Raw genomic sequence first — 20897 nt, 5'->3', positions numbered from 1 at the left:
TCTATACACTGAAAACTATAGAAAGCTTATGAAAGAAATTGAAGAAGACACATACATACACAAAATGGAAAAACATTCCATGCTCATGGTTTGGAAGAACAAACATTGTTAAAATGTCAATACTACCCAAAGCAATCTACATATTCAATGCAACCCCTATCAAAATAACACTAGCATTCTTCACAGAGCTAGAACAAACCATGCTAAAATTTGTATGGAACAAGAAAAGGCCCCAAATAGCCAACATTTGAATGTATTAAAGTAGGATTCATTCAAGAATGGACTCTAAGATGAAGATTAACATGAAGGATATCTTTTTTGTCTCTTTCTCTCTCTGTCTCTGTCTTTGTGTGTGTGTGTGTGTGTGTGTGTGTGTGTGTGTGTGTGTGTATGGACTTTCAGTAAAAATGTCTGTAGGAGTGTGGAGGAATCTTGACTGGTTAGATAGATAATTTGATATGAAAGGCAGTTGTAATGGATAGTTCTGCCAATCCTACAGAAAACTCTGGAACTGGAATAGCCCTTCAGAGTTATCCCAGATTGAGGCAAAGAGGCAAGATTTATGTACTCCTGCTTCAATAGGTCACTGAATGAGATCTGTTCCACCAACCAGGAGTGTAACTTGGGTGAGGTAGCTTCATTTGGATCAGAAAAATCCCAGGGGCACCTGGGTGGCCCAGTTGGTTAAGCGTCTGGCTCTTGATTTCATTCAGGTCATGATCTCACTGTCTATGAGTTTGAGCCCCACCTTGGGCTCTATGTTGACATCACAGAGCCTGCTTGAGAGTCTCTCTCTCCCTCTCTTTGTCCCTCCCCTGCTCATGTTCTCTTCTCTCTCTCTCTCTCTCAAAAATAAATAAATAAATAAACTTTAAAAAATAGAATTAAAGAAAAATCCAGAAGGACTCAGCTATATTCCAATAGCAGCCAGGACTCAGCTCTGCAATAGTGCAGACTGAATTTATTAGAGTCTGCTCTAGCACCACTTATATCCAACTGCTTCATCCAGTCTGGGAATAGCCCCTCCATTGTTTAGGTTGGTTCCTTTGCCTGAGGAAACATAAATATAGAAGGATAGAGAATGAACTACAACAGACCTACTCACTGCAGTATTCTTGAAGCCTCAACTTATCTTATCATTTTCCACCTCTACCATGCATTCTAAATTCCCCTCACCTTCAGCTAGTGCCTTTAGTGTCTAGGTGGATTTCATGGCGGGTGACCCAGATCCTTCTTCCCAAAAAGTATGAATCTCTGGATACCATGCTCTTCTCAGGGTATAACTGCTGCACTTGTTCATTCATCATCAAAATTTGGCAGACTTCTGGGTGCTGAACATTTTCTTCCATCCCCCCACTGTTAGGCAGAATCCCTATATTTTCCTGATTAGGGATTAATTACACCTACCAGGTTAGTGACTTCTTTTCCTGTCCTCTGGCTTTTGGACTTGAGAAGATCAAAGTTCCTAGGTAAGAGCTGCAACTTAAATTTTAATTGTATTCTTGCTGTGTCCCCCACTCTGGGAAGACCTCCAGCCCAACAGAGTCTAAACTATAGGAATGGAAAGCAAAATTCCTAAGTAAGTCACTGGAAGTGATGGTAAGTGGGGCCACTCTTACTTTTAACATCTTTGTTCCCAGATACACATATGCTAATTATTATAAATATATCTTCTTTATACTTAAATTATCATCAAATTTACTATTGCTTCATATCCTTGAGTAATTATTATTTAATTTATGAATTAAAACACTACAGGACCTGCATAAAAATTAGAAATATATGACAAAAAAGAAAGCAAAAAATTAGAAAGATATGAATAAAATACAAGAGATAGCTTTCAAATAGCTTCTTCTAAATTCAATATATAATGTAGGAGACATTAAATTTTGGGATTCCTGGTTGGAAATCTAACAGGGAATGGCAGGAAATGCCTATTTGGATGCTCAGCTAATGACATTTACTAAAAATGGATCAAGGAAATAAATGGAATAACTGGTAAATAATTTTATAGCTTGTAAAGTGCTTTTATAAATATTTGATACTTATGTGTTATTATCTCCATTTTGTGAATGATTAAACTGAAGTGAAAAAAGTGAAGTGGTGCGGTCAAACTAAAATATTTTTATTACAAATAACTTGTTCTTTAAACTGTATTGCCCAATTGCTATGAACGCCACATATCAGGCTTCCTCTATCAGTGTGACTACTAGCATTTACCTCTCACTTGAATAGGTCTCTAATTGTTTTGCCTCACAATTTCTCTCTAGCTCCTATTGGAGTTCTTGGGTACCAAAGAGCTAATATACTAGGCCCACCCCTTTCCATGTAAGTTTACTGGGAGATATCAGAGAGCAGGGTGTTTTTCTATTCCTCCCTAGGGTCTGTACCCCAGAAAGAAGTAGAAGTAGGTACATCTAGATACAGCGGAAGTCAAAGTTGAGAGTTCTTGTTTTTAATTTTCAAAGACATGTTGAGCATTTAGTTTTGGTAAGTGCAAGTAACTAAAAATCTATTTGTAAGCTTAAAGCTAGGGCTTTGTTAAATAGTTTATAGTTGAAGAAATGACTATTGAAGGAGAAGGAAGTGGTGTGTGTGTGTGTGTGTATGTGTGTATAAATGAAGTGTGGATGGGATTGCATGTTCTGAAGTTGAGAAAGGATTTTATTAACTCTAGTATTAAGGGGGTGTCATTTACTTAATCATATCACAAATAAAAGTAAACCTTATTGTCAATTAAAATAGAAAAAAATTCTCTTCAGCCAGTTTAGGACTTGTGTGGAAGAATTGGTTAGGACATTTTGTCAAAATAATTATTTGTAGTTGGTATTTATTGATTACCTTCATATGTTAAAGACTATATCAGAATATTTTATATACATAGTTATAATAGATATATAATAACTATTTTAGATACCGTATTTATAAAATTTTATAGAAGAGTGTATACATCTGCTTGGAGGCCTAAGCAGCTAACCCAGATTTACACAGATGGTAGGTCACCGAGCTGAGATTCATACCTGGATTATATTGCATCAGATCTGATGGCTTATTTCTTACCTTAAAAATGGAAATTCTAAGAGGTCTGAGCAATGTTTGATATAATGACTATTATCCCTGAAATACTCTCCTCCTCTGACACCAACCACAACCCACTTTCCCAGTTTTTCTCCCAGATCTCTGGGTATTCTTGGACAAGATGCTGTCAGCAACCTTCCTCTCCTCAGGGTTCTGAGACTTAAATTTTGTATTTTGTACATTTTTCCTGGGTGATCTCATTTACTATCATGACCCATTTTTCCTGAGGTTCAGACTCCATGTCTAAAAGCATACTCTGAGTAAGAATGAGTTTACCCTTGAGAATGTAGATAAGCAGAGTAAGCACAAATATCCCTTAGTGACTATTAGAGAAGAAAAGGAAAAGACATTAAGAAATTATGCTATATATCTTAATTTTTTCCCACTCACATTTAGTCTTAGCTATTTTGCTGAGAGCCTTTTATGTTCCAGAAACTATGCTGATGACAGATACATGAGAATAAATCTCTTCTGTGCCTTTCAGTATTTAGTAGTCAGTGTATATAGTGATGGTGGGGTTGGACTGGGTAGGGATACATGCAAACAGCATGTTATAAAGTGGCGTAGAAACTATCATGGTAAAGGGTGACCAACATAAGCATTTCCTGAAAGACCTGGGTCAATGACCCTCAGCCAAAGAGAAAAATAATTAAGTGTTTTTGGAAATGAGAACTTTTCTTATGATTCTCAAGGAAGAGAAGTCAGAACAAAATCTGCTGAATAGGCCGTCTGACAGAATACATAAAGAATGATTTTCATGGTATTTGAGAATCTACTACCATCTTCAAAATAAACACTCTCTGGGCTTGGCATTAGGCTTGCTGCCCTGGTGAGAGACACCTAAGATGTATCAAACTGTTTAGGAGCTTCCAGTCTAGGATTTGCACTCGATTTACAAGCTGGCAAAACAGATCTGCATAGAGAGAACCCAGAAAATATCAAATGTATGGGGAGAGGGCTGTTTGTTATTTATTATGTTTTTTGTAGTTATCTTCTACAGAATTACAAAGTATGATATTAATTTATAACCAAGGCTCAATTTAGAGGAGCCCCCAAGTTTCTGGTGTCCCCTATATTTTCCATTGAAGATTGATTTTTCTTCTATTGCCATTTGACCTTATAAAAAATTGTGGAGTGAGGTTAGCATCTTATGTAAACTCTAAATTCTTCATTTTGGAGTAAACACTTCATTTTGGAGTGTGCCATTTTTTTGCAAAAAGCTCAACAAATTCATAATAAGTTGAAAGATTGTATATTTTACCTTGGAAAATATAATTTGCAAACTCTTTAATGGAGAATCTAATGATAAGATCAGGGTTTAGTTTAATATGTGGTGGACTTAAGGACACCCAGGTGGCTCAGTTGGTTATGCCTCCGAGCCACACCCAAGTGGCTCAGTTGGTTAAGCATCTGACTCTTGATTTCAGATCAGATCGTGATCTCACTGTCATGAGGTCTAGCCCACAGCAGAGGAGCCTGGTTAAGATTCTTTCTCTCCCTCTCTCTCTCTTCCTCCTCGACTTGTGCATGTGGAGTCTCCCTCTCTCTGTCTCTCAAAAAAAATGTAAATAGATTTAGAACTTTTACCTTACAAGGAGAAACTGAGTGATTGGATTTTTTTTTCATTTGGAATTTCTTTGACTAATTCAGTGATACAGATAAAATAGAAGATAATTTCATCTTCTTCTTCATTAGAAGATAATTTCAGTACTATACAGCTTCAACACTTTCCCTTAGATTAATAACATGGTAACCTGAAGTATGGTGCATAGATGCCAGCTAGGAACCATTTCATTGCATGTAGGAGTACAAACAAGAAGGAAGTAAATATACATAACTCCCAGGGGTGTATCCATGCTTCATTCTCCCACTCCTTCTTCTGGAAACCACTGGATAATCAATGTTAATATTTTACATTAGCTTGTCAGTGGTTTATTGAACCGAGGTCAGTGTTTATACTCATGCAAAAATGTGGATAGTAAGTACCTACCTCATAAGTTTAAGACTTAAATTAATCTATAAATTTATTTTCTAGCATTTAATATTTACTATAGTATAGATGTTTTCAGGGATATCTGATTATTTTCTTAGACTATTATTTTTAAACTTTTCTACATGAAATCAAGGATATTATTATAAAGCCAATGAAAGGACTACTGAGTATCATGTGGAAAAACAGTGGGAAAGATTCTGAATACCTATCACTGACTCAATCAAAGAAGCTCTGTTTTGATATTTGGCTTTTGATATAAAATTTGATAATTTTATATTTGGCTAAAAGTGTTGCAAAACCACCATCATAGGATAACTTGTTATAAGTGAAATTCCTATATTGGAGAATATAAACATGTTTAAGGACTTTTGATAAATGTTGAAAATTGCATTTTATTAACATGCAAAATGTGTTTCTGAGAATAGCATATAAAAGAACTGTTTATTCCCACAACACTGAATTTTATCCAAAAGCGTGGCTGCTTTTTATTTATGTGATTTAAGATCTGGTTAAAAAGCTCATATTCCCATGCATCATGTCTGCTCTGAATAATTCTGAGGTCCAGCTTTTTCTTCGGATTGGAATCCCAGGACTGGAACATGCCCACATCTGGATCTCCATTCCCATTTGCCTCATGTACCTGGTTGCCATCATAGGCAACAGCACCATTCTCTTCATCATTAAGACACAGCCCTCAATTCATGAGCCCACGTATTATTTCCTTGCTCTGTCGGCCATCTCTGACTTGGGCCGTTCATTTTCCTCCCTTCCTACCGTGCTGAGAATCTTCTTGTTCAATTCCATGGGAATTTCACCCAATGTCTGCTTTGCTCAAGAATTCTTCATCCATGGATTCACTGTCATGGAATCCTCAGTGCTTCTAGTTGTGTCTTTGGATCACTTTCTTGCCTTTCACAATCCCCTGAGATACAGTTCTCTCCTTGCTAGCAACAGAGTTGCTAATATGGGACTGATCTTAGCCACCAGGAGCATTCTCTTAGTGCTTCCATTCCCTTTCACTCTAAGGAGACTAAAATATTATCAAAAGAATCTCTTTTCTCACTCAAACTGTCTGCATCAGGATACCATGAAGCTGGCCTGCTCTGACAACAAGATCAATGTTATCTATGGCTTTGTTGCTCTCTGTACTATGCTGGACTTGGCATTAATTTTTCTGTCATATTTTCTGATCTTGAAGACTGTACTCAGCATTGCATCTCTATCAGAGAGACTCAAGGCCCTCAATACCTGTGTCTCCCACATCTGTGCTGTGCTCGTTTTCTATGTACCCATCATCACCCTGGCTGCCATGCACCACTTTGCCAAACACAAAAGCCTGCTAGTTATAATTTTTGTTACAGATATATTCTTGTTGTTGCCACCTGTAATGAACCCCATTATGTATTGTGCAAAAACTCGACAAATCTGGTAAAAGGTCTTGAGAAAGTTGTTTAACATATGTAGGAGATAAAAAAGTTTGAATATTGAAGTAATAAATTATCAACCGGTAAGTATTAATTGGCACCTATTTCAGTGCCACAGTGGTCACTATCTAGTGGAGGACTGTGGAGAGTGAAAAGCTATGCAATACAGAATTTACAATAGTGTCAGGAAAACAATATTCAACAGGAAAGGTGAGATAATCAGGTGATATATGATATGATTCACAAATGATTAATATTTTGAGCAGTTGAAACAAAACACTATATAACGGAGCAGTTGGGTTATAGTCACACCTGAAACAGTGGATAAAATTAGACAGATTGAGATTATTATTCAAGCAGCATTTATTAAATTTGTATATTTACAATACACACTATACTATCAAGGGTAACTAAACAAGTAAGGCACATAGCAGCTATGAGGGATATTAGTCTGACCACAATGAAGAGTACAATTTGGCAAATAGTGAGGGATAATTTTGAATAGTGTGAATGAACCAGATTTTGGAGTATTTAGGAAAGCCTTGAAAAGTCTAAATCCAGAGGATAAATGGGAGATAATTTAATCTCTACAACAAACAGCTAACACAATAAATCAAATGTTATGAATGGCATATCCGAATGCAGAGCAACATGGATTAATATTGAGAGAGATGAAGAAGGGATCAACAGGAGATTGCGTGAATAATCCTACAGTGAAGTGATTCTGGGAATGGGCAGAGAAAAGCTAAATCATTTAAGTTGCTTTTTGTTATTGTTATAAAATTAATATAATTTATAAGAAGTTTGCATATTCCACTAAACAATGAAGGTGCATACATATGTGACTGAATATTCAAAGACAGACATGTTGAGGTGCTCCTGGGTGGCTTAGTCAGTTCAGTGTCTGACTCCAGATTTTGGCTCAGGTCATGCTTGTGAGATCAAACCCCACATTGGGCCTTGTGCTAGGCATGAAGCCTACGTGGGATTCTCTCTCTCCCTCTCCCTCTGCCCCTCCCCCACTCGCATTCTCTCTCCCTCTCTCTCTCTCTCTCTGCCCCTCCCATGTTCACTTACATGCACTCTTTCTCTCTTAAAAATAAAAATAAAAATAAAATAAAATAATAAAATACAAAGACAGGCATGTTGAAATAGGAGGCTAGGATACTGTTCATCTGCCATGATTAGAAAGGTAGCATTGCACTACCCAAAGCAATCTATATATTGAATGCAATGTCCATCAAAATAACACCAGCATTCTTCACAGAGCTAGAACAAATGATCTTAAAATTTGTATGGAACCAGAAAAGACTCCGAATAGCCAAAGCAATCTTGAAAAAGAAAACCAAAGCTGGAGGCATCACAATCCTAGACTTCAAGCTGTATTACAAAGCTGTAATCATCAAGACAGTGTGGTACTGGCACAAAAACAGACACTCAGATCAATGGAACAGAATAGAGAACCCAGAAATGGACCCACAAACATATGGCCAACTAATCTTTGACAAAACAGGAAAGAATATCCAATGGAATGAAGATAGTCTCTTCAGCAAGTGGTGCTGGGAAAACTGGACAGCGACATGCAGAAGAATGAACCTGGACCACTTTTTTACACCATACACCAAAATAAATTCAAAATGGATGAAAGGCCTAAACATAAGACAGGAAGCCACCAAAATCCTCGAGGAGAAAGCAGGAAAAAACCTCTTTGACCTTGGCTGCAGCAACTTCTCACTCAACATGTCTCCAGAGGTGAGGAAAACAAAAGCAAAAATGAACTACTGGGACCTCATCAAAATAAAAAGCTTTTGCACAGTGAAGGAAACAATCAGCAAAACTAAAAGACAACTGACAGAATGGGAAAAGATATCTGCAAACGACATATCAGATAAAGGGTTAGTATCCAAAATCTATAAAGAACTTATCAAACTCAACACCCAAAAAACAAAGAATACAGTGAAGAAATGGGCAAAAGACATGAATAGACACTTCTCCAAAGAAGACATCTAGATGGCCAACTGACACATGATGAAATGCTCAACATCACTCCTCATCAGGGAAATACAAATCAAAACCACAATGAGATACCACCTCACACCTGTCAGAATGGCTAACATTAACAACTCACGCAGCAACAGATGTTGGTGAGGATGTGGAGAAAGAGGATCTCTTTTGCACTCTGATGGGAATGCAAACTGGTACAGCCACTCTGGAAAACAGTATGGAGGTTCCTCACAAAATTAAAGAATAGAACTACTCTATGACCCTGATGGATCATTGCACTACCAGGTATTTATCCAAGGGATACAGATATGTTGTTTTGAAGGGGCACATGTATCCCAAAGTTTATAGCAGCACTATCAACAATAGCCAAGTATGGAAAGAGCCCAAATGTCCATCGACTGATGAATGGATAAAGAAGAGGTGGTGTATATAAACAATGGAGTATTACTTGGCTATCAAACGTATGAAATCTTGCCATTTACAACTACGTGCATGGAACTAGAGGGTATTATGCTTAGTGAAATTAGTCAGAGAAAGACAAATATCATATGACTTTACTCATATGTGGAATTTAAGATACAAAACAGATGAACATAAGGGAAGGGAAGCAAAAATAATATAAACACAGGGAGGGGGACAAAACATAAGAGAATCTTAAATATGGAGAACAAACAGAGGGTTGCTGGACGGGTTGTGGGAGTGGGGGATGGGCTAAAAGGGTAAGGGGCATTAAGGAATCTACTCCTGAAATCATTGTTGCACTATATGCTAAATAACTTGGATGTAAATTTAAAAGAACAAAAAAAACCCCACAAAACAAAAACAAAAACAAAAAAACAGCTGCATCTTAAACTCACCAAGCTGTGCACATTAAATATGTATAGCTTTTTGTATGTCAATCATACGTCAATAAAGTGGTTTAAAAAAATAGGTAGCATTGCCCTCATTTGCAAGACAGTAATACTTGGTTGCAGACATGGAAGTAAATATATATTTTAAACCAGGTTTATTCATCAAACTGTGAAGATCCTCCCGTATTAAGATATCTCAAATATTTTTTTTCACTCATTGATTCCCCCTGAAGCTTTCCTAGTTCAGATTTAAAATTTCCTTTGGATTAACCTATAATCTTGTACGTTGAGATTAACTGTTTAAAGGATCTTTTTAAAATATAAATGTCACCACACTTAAAATCCTTCAAGAGATGTCCAATAAGTTACAAGGTAGTGGTGAGGCTCCATATTTGCACAAAGGTTTTCCATTATTCAATACCTGCTTTTATCTACTACTTTTTCTGTTAATTCTCTGGCTTGCACTCCAACAATGTAATATAGATCTCACACTGTTACTTACACCTAATCCTTTGCTTATGGTATGTTGTATGTCAGGATGCTGTATTAGTTTTTTATTGCTGCATAACAATCATCATAAACCTAATGGCTTACAACAACACAAATTTATTATCTTACAATTCTACAGGTTAGAGGTCTGGTATGAGTTTTACTGACCTAAAGTCAAGGTGTTGGGAAGCCTGAATTTCTTTCTGGAGAAATTGAGTGATTACTAAAATTGCAGACATGAGGACTGGGCTCCAGTCTCTTTGGAGCCACTTCCTTTGTTCTAAAGCTTTTTTATGCTATGTCTTCCAGGATAAAAAGGAAAAAGAACAAATTGAAAGAAATTGGCTGTTTGGGGATACTGATAGGCCAGATGTGCAAAGTGGTCATCAACAGGACAGAGCTTGTAGAATAATGGTTTATTTCATTCATGTAACTGTGGATTGTTCAAAAATTGAACTAAGATATGGTTTGCCACAGATCATACCCTACCACTTGCTATTCATGTTCCACAATTTTTCTTCACTCCTTGACTTTACTGAACGGCCTCCACAGGGATTTGAGTTTATGACTCCAATTCTAAGTTTTCTTTGAGAGAGATAGGTGAGGGAGTAGTCTTGCCCTATTATAGGTTTAAAATATGATTCCAGGTCATGAATTTATTTCCACACCATGGACTTCTTTTCCAAGCTCCAAATGCCTAATTGACTACACTTTTTAATGAGAATAATGATAATAATACTTCACAATTATTAACCATTTACTAAGTGCCATAAATTGTACCAAATGCTTTACATAATATAGGGTACCTTATTACATTTATTCCTCTATTAACCCATTAGGAGGCATTATTTATCCCTGTTTGACAGATGAGAAAGTAGGAGCTTATAGCGGTAAAAAAACAACAACAAAAACTTTTCTGGATACGTAACTAGTAATCTGAATATAATCTGGATTCATCTCAGGCTGACCTATTCCTGAGCTTGAGTTCTTAACCACTATACACTCTCTGTGTTACATAGGCAACTGGAGCTCAATATCTTCAAAATGCAATTAATTAATTCCTGCCTTTAAGCATGTTCCTTATAAAGTATTCTTTATCTCATTAAATAGAACTCTCATACACTTGATTCTTCAGAAGTCAAACCAGGAAGTGATCTTCATTCCTTCCTGACTATTGTTAAAACCACACACACAATAAATACCAAATCATGAAAACTCCAAGTCATGAAATTTCTTTCTTCTATATATCTCATGATACTATTCACTCTTCTTGCCAGTTGTACCATGGTGCTCGATGATTTCTTACTTGGACTTCTGCAACACTTCTTACTTGCTTTTCCTTTATCAACCCTTCCCTAATGCATTCTTTATATCATAGCCCTGCTGAGTATCTTAAAATGCAAATATGATTATGTTACTTCCCTGGGTAAATTCTTCATTGGTTTCCCTTTACTCTAAAGATACAATTTCTATTCTTTGGTTTGGCCTGTGTATACCTTCTCAGCTAACTCTATGCCTAACTCACAGTCTAGTCTTCTGCCACACTTTTTATTCTTTCTGCTACCACTATCTGGGACTTATCTCAGTTCTACAAATCTGCTATATTCTTCATCCCTACATCCATTTCTTTAGTGGAATACAGAGGGAGGAAAATATAATGTACAGTGTCTGGTAAATAAGTAAAGGCAAAATCCATAGGCTTCATAAAATAGTATTAATTTTTCTAATAAGAGAAGTTGTTGAGGTTATAAGCAGAATGGTAAGCAGATTTGCATTTAAAAAACAGTAGCAGGAAGAGAGAGAGAGACAAGAAGAACAGACATTAAGCTATTGCATTTATCTAAGTAAATATGTCAAGAAATAGAGATAAAAGTTCAGTTTCAATTCTATTAGACTGGGGAGTCTGGTATCTTTGAGAGTCTCTGCATTTGTTTTTCTCTTTGCCTAGGAGGTCTCACTGTCAAATCCATACTATCGACATATGCGAAAATGAAGAGGGTCTATGCCTTGTATAAAACAATACCAGATGCATAGAAAGTATACACATTCCATATGTGTTATGAAAAAGACATCACAGAATGAAATAATGTACATGGTCATTCTTGGTGTCTGAAATTAGTGCTTAATAAAACTTCTATAATATATATGTGAATTTCCAGGGAAAGATCTACTCCTTTCTGGAAAACTTCAAAATACCAAGAAGTGACTTTTGTTAATAAGATATAGAGGAGATTGTATTCTTTTATTACTTCATTATTTTTATATCATAATAAAAGAAACATCTGTTAGAGCAATTCTGAAATATTTTGGCCTTAAGATTCCTTTAAACTCTTTAACAATTATTGAGAACCCCACAGATCATTTATTTATGGGGCATTATTTCTATTGATATTTACCATATTAGAGATTAAAACTGGGTCATGTTACTTACGTATTAATTCATTAAAATAATAATAATAAGGGGCACGTGGGTGACTGTTGGTTAAGCGTGCAACTTCGGCTCAAGTCATGATCTCGTGGTTAGTGAGTTCGAGCCCCACATCATGCTCTGTGCTGACAGCTCAGAGCCTGGAGCCTGCTTCGGATTCTGCGTCTCCTTCTCTCTCTGCCCCTCTCCCACTTGCGCTCTGTCTCCCTCTTTCTCAAAAATAAACATTAAAATTTAAAAAATAAAATAAAATAAAATAACAATAAGCCCATTGCATATTAACATAAATAACACATGTTTAAAAAATAAAAGAATAAAACTAAACTGAAATAATTTAGTGAGAAGAGTAGCATTAGTTCTCCAGAGCTTATTCATCCCATATAACTGAACCTTTGTACTCTCCAGAGATCTAGTATATGCCATGGTGACTATAGTTAATACTGTCTTGTATACATAATATTTGCCAAGAAAGTTGATACCCATTGTATAGTTTTCCCTAACTGTATATACCATTGCTCCAAATTAGATTTCTAGGCCTCTCCTTTCTCACAGTGTTCTATATCCAAAACTGAAAACATCCTATCAACTGTACCTTCTAAATATGTTCAAAATTTGTCCACATGTCTCCATCTCTATTGGTACTACCTTACATCTAATAATATTATCTCCTACCTGAGTTAGTGTGTCTCTTCTAACTCTTCTCCTACTGTCCAGTCTTGCTCTCTGAGCCTTTTTTTTTTTTGCCAATTAAAAAAAGAAATTTGAGGATAGTTGACACACAATGTGTTTTTTTAAGTTTTTTAAAAAATTTAATGTTTATTTATTTTTGAGAGAGAGGGAGACAGAGCATGAGCAGAGGAGGGATAGAGAGACACACACAGAATTCCAAGCAGGCTGCAGGCTCTGAGCTGTCACCACAGAGCCCGACATGGGGCTCAAACTCACAAACGGTGAGATCATGACCTGAACCGAAGTTGGATGCTTAAGCGAGCGACTGAGCCACCCAGGTGCCCCAACACACAATGTTAATTTCAGGTGTACAACATAGTGATCCAACAAGTTTATATATTGTGCTGCACTCACCACAAGTGTAGCTACCATCTCTCATCACACAATGATATTATAATATCATTGACTATATTCCTTATGCTGTACTCTTATTCCTGTTATTTATTTATTCTGTAATTGAAAGCTTGTGTCTCCCACTTCCCTCCATGCTTTTTTCCCATCACTCTGCCCTGTCTCCTCTGGCAATTATTAGTTTGTTTTCTGTACTATAGGTCTGATTCTGCTTTTTATCTGTCTGTTTACTCATTTATTTTGTTTTTTAGATTCCACATATAAATGAAATCATCTGGTATTTGTCTTTCTCTGTCTGACTTATTTCACTTAGCGTAATACTAAGTTCATCCATGTCATTGCAAATGACACAACTTACTCTTTTTTGTGACTGAATAATATTCAAATATTTACCACATCTTTTTTATCCATTCACCTATTGATGAATGCTTGGGTTGCATCTACATCTTGACTACTGTGGAAAATAGTATGGAGTTTCCTCAAAAAATTAGAAATAGAAATATCATATGATTCAATAATTCCACCACTGGGTATTTACCCAAATAAAATGAGAAGACTAATTCAGAAAGATATATGTACCTCTGTGTTTACTGCAGCATTTTTTACATGCTCTTCTTTATAATTTGAATCCTTTTCCCAAAGATGTCCATGTGCTACTTCCTCACATTCTTGAAATATCACTTCTCAGTGAGGCTTTTCTTGACCATCAAATATAGTCAACAGTGACAACCTTTCTGAATATAGCCTTTACCCCTTTCCTACTTTAATTTTTCTCCACAGCGCTTTTCACCATCTAACATTACTATGTCTTTTATTTATTTCTCATGTTTATTGTTTGCCCACACCTAGTAAAATCTAAGACTCTAGAGGGCAGTGTTTTTGTCTGTTCTGTTCACAGTCTGGTATAGAGTAGCTGCTCAGGGGATACTGGGTGCATGAACTAGTAAACCTGCAGTCATTAAGTTCTGATCCCTGTGTATTCCAGCCTGCATCTCAAGATAGACTCCTCCTCCTGCTCTACCACTTGAATAGATCTTCAAAGGAATTATTTATAGTTTCTCAACAAATCACACTTTTTGTCATCTCTTGGCTTTTTCACAAAATACTCGCTTTATGTAGTAAGCTGTTTTTCCTCATTTCCAACTGGATAACTTCAACCTGAACTTCAGGACTTAATTTGTAGATCATCCTAAACTATTTCAGGTATCTCCACCAGACTATAAACTCCTTTAAGGTGGAAGATATGCCTTGTTCACCAATTTATTCCCAGTAACTTTCAAAAAAGTCAATCATTAAGTATTAAATAATGAATGAATGAATGAATGAATGAATGAGGTTGGTTCTACACTTGATGCATAAAGGCTGTCATCCATGCTTGATGGCAGCCCCAGGGCCTGCTACAATTACTGCCTCGTTATCAGAGAAGTTTGGGCCTCAGGATTTTCAAAGGAAGGTGCAATTCTTCTCCTCCCTGTTCCTACCAGGTCTGGGTTAGATTCACTGCAAAGTTTAGCAGTTATGACCTTGGATACAAAATGCTTGATCCCCAGTTCCTCAGACCATTGCTAACCTCTTCTCATGGTCATGGCTGGTCAGTTATGTTTTTACTTCCTATATCAAGGAGAACTTCTTCTGACAGTGACCTTGAAATATCAGCTTTGTTTAGCTGTCCTCTCTTCTGTCTTTAATATCAATTACTTGCTAATTCCAACAGCTAGTGTAGTTTCTTGCTCACATAGCTCTAGGCACACTGGTCCTTTTGCTATTCTTAGAATACTCTAATTTATTTCCATCGTAGACCCTTTAAAATTCTCTGCCTTTTTGTATTTAAATATAAATATAAACATTTTAATAAATTTTATGTGTGGCTGTGCACTGAAGAAAAGGTTCTCAGACACCAGACTGAGTGGACATGCAGCCTGCCTCTGTGAGAGAACAGCAGCAGCTGGGGTCTGCACATAGTCTTTATTTTATGTTTTATTAGGTATAAACATCAAAGAGCCTCAAAGCATGAGAGGGAGCACAAAAGGCCTTAGACATTAACCAAACATACATCTGGTTTTACGTGAAGGCATAAAGGGAGTGTGTGTGGTTTTAAGGAATGTCAGGGAGTTACAGCAGGTGCTGTATTTTAACTGTCCTCTGGGAGATCACTGGGCTCTGCATCTCATAATGCTATTGGGTTTGACAGTCTTGAGACCAGAACATTGCTGATGTTTCAGCTATTGCCCCATTCACCCTTCAGGACTTATAATACATGCTCTAGAAATAAGTCCACATTTATATAAATATAAAATATAATCCCCTTCCTTTAATTTTTTTTTGAAAATTCCTTATTATAAAGGTCTTCCCTGCCCACAGACTACCTGGACATTTAGCACTGTCTTAAATAATTAATCACTTACTTTTCTATTGTCTGTCTCTCCCACCAAAATGTAAGTTAAAAGCATAGTCTTTTGTTGTTTTGTCTACTAGCTTCCTAAAGTGGAAACTATGCCTGGAAAATAGCACATTCAATGTTATTTATGGAATGGGGGAATACTCCTCCACCCACACAATTTTGGCCCATCTAACTTCTGCTTGTTCTTTAAGACAGCTAAGTCAGCCCCTCTGGAATATTATCCATGGTTCTCCATCCCCTCAGGGCCATTCCAGGGCTCCCTCTTTTCCTTATAACAAATTTTCCATGATATATTTTACTGTGTTCGGCTCAGGTCATGATCTCGTGGTTCAAGGCTTTGAACCCTGCATCAGGCTCTGTGCTGGCAGCTCAGAGCCTGGAGTCTTTGGATTCTATGTCTCCCTCTCTCTCTGCCCCTCCCTGGCTCACACTGTCTCTCTCTCAAAAATAAACATTAAAAAATTTAAAAAAAAGAATGAAAGTAACTAAAGTTTATTGTGAGCTGAAAAACATGCTAATAATTTTATTTGAAACTTTCATATATATCATATATTTAAATTGTGTAGAGATCCTTTTGGGTTAGGCATTGTTACTGTTAGATTCATTTTAATTGAAAATTGAGCTCATATAAGGAAAATAATTTTCCTAAGTCACACAGAACGTAGAACTTTCTAAACCTGACTCCAAGTGTAGTATACTTTCTAATGTATCACAAAAACTTTTAAATTTGCTATAAGATATAAGAAAACATGACTCCCATATGAGGACTAAAATTGCAAGTACACAGCATAGATACAGATTCCAGCTGTAGAGCTGTATGCATGCTTTGGAATTTGCTGTGGCTGTATGGTTTTCCTGAAGTTTTGCATGTACGCAGACACCCAAGACACTCACACACGTCCTCTATTTTATTCTATTTGTTTTGCATAGTACCTTTGGATCCTCCACATGTAACACCCAAAGTTCACATATACCTTATCACTGAAGAAACAGCTTTCTCATGTCAGACAGAATGAGGCACTGGTGGGAGAAGGCATAACCTGTCAAGAGTTAAATGTCAGATATACTAGGTAGCCTCAGATAAGTCCAACCTCAAATGAGAACTGACTCCACATAAACCTTGTAGTAGAGGTTTTGTCTTTGGCCCTTTGCCACTCCCCTTCTTGACCCTGCACTGTGCAGAAACATGACCCCTTCAATCTTTCCTCCAGATGCTCAAAACCTTCCTTAGCAGCATTTTAACCTGGCCTGCTTTCCTCACAGATACCTCAAAGGCAAAATTAATAATACTATATTGACATACATTACTCAAAAGATAATTTTAATTAAGTTTTTAATTTTAATGCCAATATAGTTGACATAGAGTGTTGTATTAGTTTCAAGTGTACAATATAGTGATTCAGCAATTCAATACATTACTCAGTGCTCATCATGATAACTGTCCTCTTAATTCTCTTCACCTGTTTCACCCACCGCCCCCCAACCACCTTCCCTCTGGTAACCATATTTGTTCTCTGTAATTAAGAGTCTGTTTCTTGGTTTGTCTCTCTTCTTTTTTTCCCCTTTGTTCTTTTGTTTTATTTCTTAAATTCTGCCTGTGAATGAAATCATATGGAATTTGTCTTTCTCTGACCTATTTTGCTTAGCATTATACACTCTAGCTCCATTCATGTTGTTGCAAATGACAGGATTTCATTCTTTTTTATGGCTGAATAATGTTCCATTGTATATGTATATATATGTATACCACATCTTTATCCATTTGTCTATTGGTGGGCACTTGGGCTGTTTCCATAATATGACTGTTGTAAATAATGCTGCTATAAACACAAGGGTGCATGTATCCCTTTGAATTAGTGCTTTTGTCTTTTTTGGGTAAATACCTAGTAGTGTGATTACTGGATCATAGGGTAGTTTCCTTTTAACTTTTTGAGGAACCTCGATACTCTTTTACAAAGTGGCTACACCAGTTTGAATTCCCACCAGCAGTGTAAGAGAGTTCTTATTTCTTCACAACCTTGCCAGCACTTATAGTTTTTGGTGTTTTTTATTCACTTATTATTATTATTATCTTTATTTTATAGAGAGTGAGAACAAGGGAGAGGGGTAAAGGGAGAGAGAGAGCATCCCAAGAAGGCTCCATGCTCAGTGCAGAGCCCAATGTGGAGCTTGATTCCATGACCTTGGGATCATGACCTGAGCCAAAATCAGGAGTTGGGTGACCAACCAACTAAGCCACCCAGGAGCCACCTTGTATTTTTTCTTTTAAATATTCCAACAGGTGTGAGATGATATCTTGTTATAATTTTGATTTGTATTTCCCTGATGTTGAGCATCTTTTCATGTGTCTGTGGCCATCTGTACGTCTTCTTTGGAGAAATATCTATTCATGTCTTCTGCCCATTTTTAACTAGATTATTTGGGTTTTGGCTGTTGATTTGTATCAGTTCTTTATATATTTTGGATACTAACCCTTTATCATATGTGTCATTTGCAAATATCTTCTCCCATTCCATAGGGTGTCTTTTAGTTTTGTTGATTGCTTTCTCTGCTGTGCACAATCTTTTTATTTTGATATAGTCCCAATAGTTTATTTTTGTTTTTATTTCTTTTGCCTCAGGAGACATATCTAGAAAAACGTTGCTATGGTTGATGTCAGAGAAATTATTGCCTGTGCTCTCTTCTAGGATTTTTATGGTTTCAGGTCTCACATTTAGGTCTTAAAAGATAATTTCTTTTTCTAGGTCAATGTGGTGGCAAAATTGTAATGGACAGATAAGAGGGTATAAGGAATTATCTCTTTTTGGTTCACTGACCTTTCCAATATCTTCAATCCCTCAATTTTTTTCTACTTATCACTTCCCCTGCTTCCACCCTAATTTTCTCTACTTTTTCCTGACTTGCTAGGAACAATGACAACAAAAACAACTTCAGATATTTCTCTGGATATATTGTTCTCTCTCTCACCTTTGCATCAGCTTTGCACATACCGTTCCTTCAGATTAGACCATAACTTTCCGGTTTGACTGCCTAACTCTTATATGTCCTGTCAGGCTGGCTACTGTATCAACTCAAGGAAATCTTTCTTGACACTCTGTTGTCCCACCTGGAAGAAGATATTTCTCTTTTTGCTTCTATATTAACTTCTTTTTTTACTTTGAGCAACACAGTTAACATATGGCTGTATAATAAACCACCCCCAAATTTAGTGTCTTAATAAACAAACAAACAAATAAACAAACAGTTATTTAGCTTGCAAATCTGCATCTTGGGCTGGGTTCGATTGATTATTTTATTGGATATCACCTGGAAATGCAGGAAAAACGGGGGTTGGAATAATATGAAGATTTGTTCACTCACTAGTAGTTGATAAATTTCCAGCTAAGGCTTAGACTTTAGCTTGGTCTGGGACATCTATATGTGGCTTCTCCATGTGGTCTCAGCTTCTCAGTATGGTGGCTGTGTTCAAAAAGCAAGCATTGAGTGAGATAGGGGTGGATATATAAATAGGGGAAAAAAGAGGGAGAAAGAATGAGTGTGGGGAAGTATATACCAATGAAAAACATATAATCTTTTATGACCTAGCCTCGAGAGTCTTGCAAGATCACTTCCACAACATTCAATTCATTGAACCTGTTACAAAGTCCTACCCTGTTACGAGGGGAAGAAAAAAAACAGACTGTCTCTCTTGATGGGGGAATGACAAATTTCTGGAAGGGAATGTAGGATTAGAAATACCTCTGTGGCCATTTTTGTAAAATACAATCTGCCATGTCATACTGCATTGTGTTTTCCCCCCACCAGAATGATAGTTCTGTAAGAGCTGTGACTTCTTGATCATTTCTGTGTGTATTTGTTGAGTAAATAAATAATTGTCTCCTCCACTTCATACACATTAGATATTATAAAGGCTAGAGGAATAAGGGTATACTGAAGGAAATAGTGCCTCTAAGACTAGACCCAGCTAACAACAAAAGGCATGGGCCACACGATCTCGGATCTGTTTGGTCTTCACACTATAGACTATGGGGTTCATCAGGGGAGGGGCTAGAAGGTACACAAAGCCCATGATCACTTGGACAAGATGAGGTGCCTTGTTCCCAAACCGGTGGATGATGGACAAACCAATCATGGGAGTGTAGAAGAGAAGCACAGCACATATATGGGAAACACAGGTGTTGAGAGCTTTGAATCTCTCAGCCCTGGATGCAATAGACAGCACAGTACGCAGGATCAGGACATAGGAGAAGAGAATGAGCAGTGAGTCTACACCCACTGTTGAAACAATGACAAACATGCCATAGATGCTGTTGGCTTTGATGTCTGCACAGGCCAATTTCATTACTTCTTGATGGAGACAATAGGAATGTGAGAGAAGTGCAGAGCCACAATAGGAGAATCTTTTGAGCATAAAAGGCAATGGGAAAATGAGTGCTACACTGCGACCCAGGGAAACCAGGCCAATCCTGCCAATGACTGTGTTGGTGAGAATGGAAGCATAGTGCAAGGGGCGACAAATGGCCACAAAGCGGTCAAAGGCCATAGACAGCAGCACAGAGGACTCTAGGAAGGACAAACAGTGAATGAAAAAGAGCTGGGCAAAACAGGCATCGTGACCAATATCTCGCGCCCCAATCCAAAAGATACCTAGCACTGTAGGGAGGGTGCAAAGAGACAGACCCAGGTCAGTTACAGCCAGCATGGACAGGAAAAGGTACATAGGCTCATGGAGTGAGGGCTCTGTTTTAATGATAAAAAGGATAGTACAGTTGCCCAGGATGGAAACCAGGTAAATGAAGCACAATGGGATGGAGATCCAGATGTGCATGTGCTCCAGCCCAGGAATGCCACTCAGCAGAAAGGTGGAGGAAATGTTGCTGCTGCTTTCCAAGGGTCCCAAAGACATTGTGTGTGGAGGGAAGAGGAAAATTGGATTCCTTCCAAATTCCTGAAATGAATTCAGAAAAAAAGCTAGAGGTCGAACCTGGGAAGAAATTAGAAACCAAACCAAACCAAACCAAACCAAAACAACAACAAAAACTAACAAACAAAACAAAACAAAACAAAACAAAAAAACATGAGAATCAAGTAGACCTAGAAGTGTACATCTCCTCCAGAGGTCACTTCCTTCTGGTCTCTGGCCTTCTTT

General features: G+C 37.2%; 2 protein-coding genes across 2 annotated transcripts; one reads left to right on the top strand and one right to left on the bottom strand.

Annotated features, from left to right (window-relative positions):
* The first annotated feature begins 5606 nt into the window (after positions 1–5606).
* On the top strand, positions 5607–6503 carry LOC109267112 (olfactory receptor 51A7). Its single transcript, XM_019449603.2, has one exon. It carries the CDS (start codon positions 5607–5609, stop codon positions 6501–6503), a length of 897 nt encoding a protein of 298 aa, XP_019305148.2.
* Positions 6504–19712: 13209 nt separating this feature from the next.
* LOC109267110 (olfactory receptor 51G2) lies at positions 19713–20654 on the bottom strand. The gene has a single exon (XM_019449601.1). The coding sequence runs from the start codon at positions 20652–20654 to the stop codon at positions 19713–19715; it is 942 nt and encodes a 313-aa protein (XP_019305146.1).
* Between the last annotated feature and the right edge of the window lie 243 nt (positions 20655–20897).

Source organism: Panthera pardus, unplaced genomic scaffold (assembly GCF_024362965.1).
Source record: "Panthera pardus isolate Hobbes unplaced genomic scaffold, ASM2436296v1 HiC_scaffold_12, whole genome shotgun sequence".
Lineage (NCBI taxonomy): Eukaryota > Metazoa > Chordata > Mammalia > Carnivora > Felidae > Panthera > Panthera pardus.
The sequence above is the reverse complement of the archived record's forward strand: the minus strand, read 5'-3'. Positions and strand labels throughout refer to the sequence as shown.